Source organism: Phragmites australis, chromosome 15 (genome assembly GCF_958298935.1).
Source record: "Phragmites australis chromosome 15, lpPhrAust1.1, whole genome shotgun sequence".
Classification (NCBI taxonomy): Eukaryota; Viridiplantae; Streptophyta; class Magnoliopsida; order Poales; family Poaceae; genus Phragmites; species Phragmites australis.
Genome location: NC_084935.1, coordinates 27087690 through 27096851, shown reverse-complemented (window position 1 = coordinate 27096851; position 9162 = coordinate 27087690). Strand labels below are relative to the sequence as shown.

Here is a 9162-nt window from a genome sequence, read left to right as displayed (position 1 = left end):
TGGCGCCACATAGCCCAAGATGAGCCACAAAGCCGTCTCCTCATCTCCACCACCAAGGTCGGAAGGAGAAGAAGGGAGGAGCCCAGCTGCCAAGCAGAGAGCACTAGCGCGAGCTCATAGCCATGGCGCACCAGGTCGCCGCCAACCAGCCGCCGCTGCTCTCCTCCCCCGCCCGCCACCCACGAACCGGCAGCGGCAGCAGCAATGCGAAGCTCCTCCTCCTCCAGCCACCGTTTCTTGGCCGGAGCCTGAGGCTACGTGGCGCGCGGATGCCCGTCGCGAGAGCGTCGTCGGCGCAGGCGGAGCCCAAGTCGGAGGGCGGGGAGGGGGGAGGCGAGGCAGAGGAGGAGGACCGCCCGTACGAGGAGTACGAGGTGACGATCGTGAAGCCGTACGGGCTCAAGTTCGCCAAGGGCCGCAACGGTGGCACCTACGTCGAGGCCATCTTCCCCGGCGCCGCCGCCGAGAAGACCGGCCAGTTCACCGTCGGCGACAAGGTGCTCGCCACCAGGTCCGTCGCCCAACCATACTGCCTTTAGAAGCATCAGCTGTTCAACTGATCGAGCAATGGTTTCGCTCTGCTGACGAACTTATCATCGCAGCGCCGTCTTCGGAGAGGAGATCTGGCCGGCGGCAGGGTACGGCCAGACCATGTACTGCATCCGCCAGAGAGTCGGCCCTCTCTACATGAAGATGGAAAGAAGATTTGGTAAGAACTAATTACTTCGTTCTTGCTTATGATTCTTTCATGTTTGCTATATAGAGCCGATTCAGAATTGTGAGGCAAAAGAAATGATAATTCAAGGAGTAATTGCTGCTAAATGGTAACTGAGTTCAGGTAAGTGGGACGGTGCTGGTGAGCTCACCGAGAAGGAGATCATAAGAGCTGAGAGGAACTCTGGAGTGATCAGCAACAGGGTGAGGGAGATCCAGGTGAGTACACACATCAAGAAACATGAACTCAGTATCTTTTGCCTTTCGGTTTCTCTGTAGAAATGGGCAGATCGATCATGAATAGCTTGATGGTTGTTGCTGACGGCGATGTCTGAAAACTGCGCGCAGTTACAAAATTACCAAAGGAAGATGGAGCAGAAGATGCAGAGGGAAGAGGATCTTCGCATGGGACTCAGGCTGTACAAGTCAGTGAAATGATTCTTGAATTGCTGCCAGTGCTCTGAGATTGCTTCAATTTGAACTCTCTCTGACTTCTTCTGAAAACTTCAGGGATGGGAAATATGAGGAGGCACTGGAAAAGTTCGAGTCGGTTTTGGGATCGAAACCGGAGAGCAATGAGGCTTCCATAGCCAGCTACAATGTTGCCTGTAGCTATTCGAAACTCGACAGGGTTCGATACTTACTTCAGAGTCTGAAATACGGATAGCAGGTCTGCTACTGAATACTCATATGGATGTTCCATTTTGCAGGTACAAGCTGGCCTTTCTGCACTGGAAGACGCCCTAAAAGCAGGCTATGAAGATTTCAAGGTAGGTTACATAGACAACAACAGCATGAAAACCACATAATTCACAGCTAGTGACACACATCTTACTTGATTTCCTGCAGAGGATTCGCACCGACACGGATCTCGAAAACTTGAGGAAAGCAGAGGAATTCGAACCCCTGCTGAAGAACTACGACGAGTCGTTCATCAACGAGAACGCCATCAATGCCATCAAATCCTTGTTCGGATTCGGTAAGAAGTGAGCAATTGAAACATGGTGGTAGCAGTAGCAGACAATCCTCTTTTCTCTGGTCCTGCAGTTCGCATACCGCAGATGCCTACTGGGCTAAGCACACGGCCAAGCAGTTCAGTTCTCCTCTGTGTGATCAGTTTGCAGTTCACACCTGTAGTTTAGTTATTCTTGGTGAGACATGAGGATTATCTCCAGGAGAGGTTTTCAGTACACCTTGTAGTTAACCATTTGATGGAGAAATACTATGTACGTCCAAATGACAAATCTGGGTATGTAAAGGATATATTCCATAGTTGTGCGTGTAAACTACACCAAATATATTAACTGTTAAGCACCAAGCAAAAACGGATATATTTTCTAATAATCACGAGCCAACTATTGATAATTTGTTGCTTTAGTTTTTAAGTTTAAGACAGATTACAATGTCTGAAACCATTAGTTATTCAACTCCCTATGGCCAGTGCCTGGCAGCTTCATATTTCCAAGGTCTGAATGTATTTCATACATCATCAGGGATGTAAGAATACTGGGCAATCAACCAACCACAAGTACATCAGGGAAGTACACTTCCGTTGGCAGCTTGGAATACCAACATAAACAAGCAACAGACAAGTTTTTAGTTGTACGATCAGGTCACAGATCGAACGCTAATCTACCAAGCCAGACGAAATGATCTGTGACCAGAAAGCACTTAACATTTAGATGATATGATAAACCAAGTTAAGTTGCATAATTTGAGTTGCATGTGCATCACACCAGGAGTTGTCAGATAGAAAGATATCAACAATCTATTAGTCTAAATAAACTCCGTATTTAACCACTTGTACAATCAAAAGGGTTATTATCTGATTCTCAGCCGAGGGCATCATAATCTCAGGACTCAAAAAGGAAGCCGAACTTGGCATGCAGGCCTGTTTGAATGAGGGCAATTTGGTCGGGATTCAGATAATTTTAGACTACACCCAACAGATCTTCCTCGCCAAAACAGGGCTCCATGCCACATATCATGTTATCTCTCCACTTGGATTATTAACATGCTTTTTTCAAAAAAATATATATATTTGTGGAACATATCAATCCTTCCCATTTAGAAAAAATAAGCAACCAGAAAAGAACCACCGCTAGGTTGAGCAGTCGAGTTCCCTCAGAATCTTAGCAGCGTCTTCAGGAAAAACTGGATTAATGTAGCACCCACTTCCAATCTCAAATCCACCTACTACACTTAACTGGGTTACAATTTGGAGGAACCAGTGTGTGTAAGGCAGACCGGGGTGATGAGAGTCCAAATGTTGCGCTATGAATCATAAAATTGAATGGAGGGTCATTGAGCTGCTTAGACAATTTTTGCAGCATAGTCTTCAACAGAGACCTAAGATCCAATGCCTGCAGACACCATCACAATTGTTTAATGCAAGAAAATGTTGATAGGCACAGTCCGAATGTATGGACATGCCTGAAGTTTATTTTTAACCTTATGACTGACGTGAAGTAACATAATTTGTAATTCAAATATGGCCCAATAATGTTCCAAATCACACAAACATAGCTGAAGTAACCCAAAAATCCCCTTATTTTCATCAGTAGAATGTAAAACAATGCCCATAAGGGTAAAATATCACACACAAAATAAATGAAGTTGATGATTAAGTGCATCAGAAAATCACAAGACGTGTATGGTTCGGTAAGAAATGTTCACAGAGCCAGATAAGGAAATCACAAATTCCGGATCCTTGTGGGGAATAATTTGAAACAAAATACAGCTGGAAGGGTAATCAAACAGTAGCTAATGCAAAGCATTTGCGCCATGATGCATAATCACGATATGAAACAGAAAATTCCATAATATTAAAGAGAAAAAGATCTAACGTGCTTGGAATCCTGAAATCTATCCAATAGGGATCTTTGCATCAGTACCAGTGGTAAGAGCAGGCTGTAAATAACCGAGTATTTAGGCGTGTGAACCAAATCAATAACTAAAAGCAGATGGACTAAACCACTTTGCACGCAAGTTTATCCATGACTTATAGGAACTCCAACGGTACAATACTAGCAAATATGAAGAAGAGGTTTGTATTTACAGTACATAAATGTGAGCACAAATTTGCATTATGAACCACTAGGTTTATACAAAAACAAAGCATCCAACGGATTCAGAAGTTAGAATTGTCCATACCTTGTCCTGATCTATTTCATGGAAATAGGAAATATGTTGGCGAGGGATAATCCATATCCCAAATAGATATGCTGCTGCAAAAGGAACAATGGCAGAAAAGTTGGGTGTCTCACCGATCAAAATATCTTTGGACCTAACCTCGCAGAGGCTGCAGTTTCCCAATTTCTCAAAAACCTCCTTCATGCACTTAAGTCGGGCCGTAACAGAGGGAGGGGTAAAGGGAGTTCCCAACATCTGGCTATGTGAATGTGCCATTGATGCCCTGGCAGATGCTCCATGATTCTTAAACACCTAATAATTATTAGAATTAAGTTAGTTTTAAGCATAATAAGAGAATCTAGCAAACAAATTATACAAAGGTAAAGTAAAAGAAGCAACTCGCATAGTCAATAATAGAAATAGATGAAGGCTACTTTCTGGGAACTATGGGAAGGGCCGAAGGGCCAAAATAGAACCAACAAACAGATATAACTTTGTAACAAAGACTGGATGCAGCACTCTCGAGACTTGGAGCTACTCTTTTGTAAGCGATTAATGTACTATCAATTACCAGCTTCACTTATGAGCAAGCTTTATCTACTTATAGTTAAAACGCTATAGTTTTAAGTGCAGAAAGTCATCCATTAGTTTCTATCAGCCAACTGAATGAGAGATATGGCACTTGGACAGTGACAATACAATCCTCCAACCTACCACCTTTGTTCCAGTAGTAAGCACAAGAGAAAAGTTATCAGACTACATATCAACACAAAACATCGTGTGCAGTCTGCACAGCTCATGATAACATGAACAAATAGCACAGCATGCATAATATGTAGTAATAATTAGACCTAAGGAGAGCAATGCTTTTTTCTCTCTGAGCGCCTGGTATGCATGGTTCGCAAAAGTTAAAGTGTAAGATTTGTCAACATGTCAAATAAGCCAGTGAGATATTGGCACTTCTGTTCACTCAGCAATAACTACCATGTCTCCATGTCAGCTAAGGGATTCCTACAAGGTACCATGCATGAAGAGATCCGAGCATAAGAAATGCAGTAGGTGATAAAACTTTTAACTGCAGAATACTGCAGCGTGTCTGAGTTGATGATTTTAACATTTGCCAATCAACATATCTGATCCTAATATCTTATGCAAATGCAACTTAGACAACAAGACAAAACACAACAGAACAGACTAAATTAGCCTTTTCTAAACTCCAGTTATAAGCTAGAAAGTGCATGATCTTTGTCCATTTCTGTACTACCATGAAACATATTTGACATAAACATGGGGCTCCCAGCAAGTGCCTGCAAAACCAGTAAAAACTACACCTTTCCCCACAAGCATGCAACCCAACTCCCACAACCGGCATACATAGTGGGCTGAAACCAGATCTGCAAATGTTGCCATGGAAATGCATTTATCCATGCAAACATAAAGGCACGTGAAAACACAATGAATGTATTCTCAGTTCCCATCTCCGTACCACAATTAAGGACCACATAAAGTTGTCTCCAGCTACCAGTTTTTCGGTTCTCCATAACAACTATATCCGGCGTTCAACATTTTCCAAGTTCCTAGTGATTATCCATGACTACTGTATCGGCGTTTAACAGTTTCTAGTTCGACATGACAAGTTTGCAGTGCTTACTAAGCATCAATTACAACCTACAGCAGCTAAAACACATCACATTCGCACCTTGCCAATCCTTTCAGCTTCATGTTTTTTTTTTCCTTCTTTTTGCTATGGAATTCTCACCATTATCCAAAGAGTGAAATGAGACAATCTCAGACCGAGCCATCCGACCTAAAAATGCAATCAAAACCGCTAACCACGGTAAAGCCTCTACCTGAACATACTTCACCGCGGGGTGCTCCGCGAGCTACCGCACGCGCGCCGCGTACGCGAGCAGCACGTCGCGCACCCCCTCCGCGCCCAGGTCCCAGAGCCGCACGTCGTGTCGTGGCGCGGCGTCTCGATGACCACGTCGTGGAGCCCGAACCCCCGCACTGCCCGCTCCCCGGGCTCCTCCTCCTCCGGCGGCTCGGCGTCGCGCCGCGGCGCGGGGTACAGGTTCTCGATGACGCGGATCCGCCACGGCGAAGCCTCGGGCGGCGCCGGCACGCGGAAGATCTCGGGCGCGCACTCGGACTCGCGGCCGGCGCAGAAGGGGCAGGACGCCTTCGGGGCGCCAGGGTTGGGGCTAGGGTTCGTGGGGCTTGAGGTCGGTGGGGCGGCGCGAGCGCGAGCGCGCCGGCGAGAAGACGACCCACCGCCCGAACACCGCGTCCCGGCGCGCCTCCGAGGTTCTGGAAGCTTCCGCCATTGACAGCTGAATCTTGACTACACTTAAATGGAATGAATGAATATAGATAAATCCGGTGGTCTTATTTTGAATTTGAGTGGAGAATAGGAAATCAAATCCCGACCTATTCACGTAGATGGACCAAAAATATGCACTAAATTTCCCCACGGATCAAGAAAACTTGCTTAGCTGCTGGAGGTGAGCTGCCAATTTGTTATTTGTGTGAATTGCGATCGTTTGGAATAGAAGATGTAGCCATTTTATATTTGTTCATGCATTGAACTAACCAACATGCTTTGTTTCTTTTTCAGTATCATCAGTCATGTGCTGCATTGTTTCTTTGTAGGTATCAGCAGAGAAAGTAATCCTATCAAGCCACAGAAGAAGAACAATTCATCGCCAAGCACAGCAGCACAACACATTTGATTACTAAACCATTCCTTGTCTTATAACACATGCAAACTGCAAATAGTTCACGGCATTTGAAAATGCTAACACAGTACCCAGAGTAAACTTCTAACATAGTTCAAGTGCTCAGAACACAAGTAACAAAATTTGAAAATGCAACCAAACAGAGTCGATGTTCTTTGCTTGGGACGGATTCCACAGTAACACAGTACCCAAGCACGCGAGCTCAGCGGTAACGGCGGAGGGAGAGGGTCTGGTTGCGCTTCCAGGTGGCTCTCCGCGAGGGCCTGTTCTTGTGGTGAGTGTGACCCTTGCCACGCAGGCCACGGAACTTCTTGCCTGCAGAGGTGAGACCACGGAGCTCACGGTGCTTGTGCACAGGGTTGCATAGCCAGTTGATCCTTGGGTCGTTGCGGATGGCACTGTGAGCAACATCGACAAGGATGATCTCAAAGTACTTGTAAGTACTATCCTGTGTTACGAGACATGGGACAGGTAGAGGCATTAGCGCCAAGCAGAGTTGAAAAGAACTCTCACGCTATCAATTTACGGTTTCCTGCTAAAATCAAGCATACCTCATTCACCCAGTAGGAGTTGAGCACCCTCAGTCCACCAAGCTTACGTCCAGCTCTCTCCTCAGCAACAGACCTCTTGTTCCTCTGGAACTTGAGCTGGGTGATACCCTGGTGCTTGGGCTTGCCATAGACAATGCCCTTAGGCACAGGCCTCTTCCTGCCACCACGCCTGACACGGACACGGTAGACAACATACCCCTGAAGACAAATAGCACAAAATTAAGCAAAAACGCTTATGCCAACACAACTACTGAAATTTAATCACAGGATAGAAGAAATTAGTTCAAAGTATCTTACATACAAGTACAAAGTACAAATTTTGAAGAAAAAAATTACTAGTAGACAATATGTATAGAACAAATCAGCTGCATAAACAGAATGAAGACTACAGAGTAAAGTGACATTATGTTGACACACAATAGTACTGCTGCATAGGTCATAGTTTAGGCAACAATGCTTCATCGACTATAAACTGAAGCCTGGGAAAAACTACTAGCTAAATGGTGTAATAATACTTCATCCAATATCAAACCTACCAGGCCAATCACCAACGCAGCATAAAGAGATTAAAATGACTTAATTCATCTTAGCCTCGCATAGGCTAATCACAACAGAAAGAAGACTACTTTAATGAGCAAAGCTCCCACAGAAACTGTCCACCAAATAAATCAAATGCATGTTTTGCAGAAAGTAATACGCATGGTATGAAATAATGCACAGGCACTGAAAAGTGGGTCACTGTCGTAATTTTGCTTTCACATTGTTCATACTCACAACTGACAACAAAAAATGGTTTGAAACTAGCCGAACCAGGTTCCAATCTATGTCATTAGCAGCTAACACAACCTATCATAATCTGAATTAAAACGGTATACAATTAAAACATCACACACATACACGGACAAATGCTCATCCACCTAAATAAACCCACATTTCGTCCAAAAACTGACATCTATCACCATAAATTACTACACTCCTGGCTTGCCGCAAAGCTGAAAAATATTATGAACACAAACCAACGAACGGCGATATCACTGCACAAATGAATCCTAAATGACGTCAAGCCCTGCACCAATCTAACCACACCCACAATCCAACACATACATCGGCAAGGAGAGAACAAAAGAGCCCCATACGCGGGGAGATCTACCTGCTTGGCCTTGAAGCCGAGGCGGCGGGCCTTGTCGGGGCGGGTAGGCCTGGTGAGGCGGACGATCGCCGGCTGCTGCCTGTACTCCCAGCACCGCACGCGCTGCACGAACCGCATCACGTCCGACTGCTTCCTCCTCCATATCTCCGACACGTACTTGTACGCCCCTGCGCCGCCGCAAGAACGAACGAACTCACCGTCAGAACCAGCGGACGAGCAAGGCTAGCCCGCTCGGAACAGCGCACGCGAATCGGAAAAACAACGAGAGAGAGAGAGAGAGAGAGAGAGAGAAACGAGTGGCGAGGAGGAGGAGGAAGCGCTCACCCATGGCGGCTGCGGCTGCGGCTGCGCGCGATGGCGGCGGAGATGCAGTGTGCGCGGGAGCCTAGGGTTTGGGTGGACGCGTGGAAGGGGAGCTTATATTAAGGCGGTGGGGGAACCCTGACCGTCGGATGAGCTAGGGCTTTGGGGATGATGAGGGCTAGATGGTTTTGGGAATGGGTCTCTGATGGGCTGAAAGCCGAGTTGATTGGGCCTTCCATGGCACATAGGGTGGATTCTTTTATTTTTTTAAATAAAAATTGCAAATTTGTCGCCAATGGCGACCCTTCCAACCGACGAGATGAGTCTATATTTGCACCTCAGTCATTTTTCCATTTTTAAGTTATCGCATTTTTTTTGTTCATGGTGGCACTATTATTTTTTCAGCCAAATTGTGTACCATACTTATTTCATTTTCTTTGTTGGAGCATATGTAAATTTTAATTAGAGATAGTGAGGTAAAAAAGAGGTAAGATATGCTGACTTTTTTTTAATGGTGCCTACCTTAAATTGTACGGTCTTCAAGAGATCAAATGGATGCGGGATGGAGGTTTTG

General features: G+C 45.4%; 2 protein-coding genes and 1 pseudogene across 2 annotated transcripts; 1 reads left to right on the top strand and 2 right to left on the bottom strand.

The window, feature by feature from the left end:
* LOC133892323 (protein MET1, chloroplastic-like) lies at positions 1-1986 on the top strand. Its single transcript, XM_062333018.1, has 7 exons — positions 1-511; positions 603-709; positions 839-933; positions 1063-1139; positions 1225-1345; positions 1425-1484; positions 1564-1986. Exons 1-7 carry the CDS (start codon positions 123-125, stop codon positions 1702-1704), a joined length of 990 nt encoding a protein of 329 aa, XP_062189002.1. The 5' UTR covers positions 1-122; the 3' UTR covers positions 1705-1986.
* Positions 1783-6428, bottom strand: LOC133892322 (ADP-glucose phosphorylase-like; annotated as a pseudogene).
* Positions 6429-6544: 116 nt separating this feature from the next.
* On the bottom strand, positions 6545-8718 carry LOC133892324 (large ribosomal subunit protein eL15z). The gene is made up of 4 exons (XM_062333019.1): positions 8610-8718; positions 8286-8452; positions 7136-7333; positions 6545-7032 (listed from the first exon to the last, which is right to left on the bottom strand). Exons 1-4 carry the CDS (start codon positions 8611-8613, stop codon positions 6787-6789), a joined length of 615 nt encoding a protein of 204 aa, XP_062189003.1. The 5' UTR covers positions 8614-8718; the 3' UTR covers positions 6545-6786.
* Positions 8719-9162: the final 444 nt, after the last annotated feature.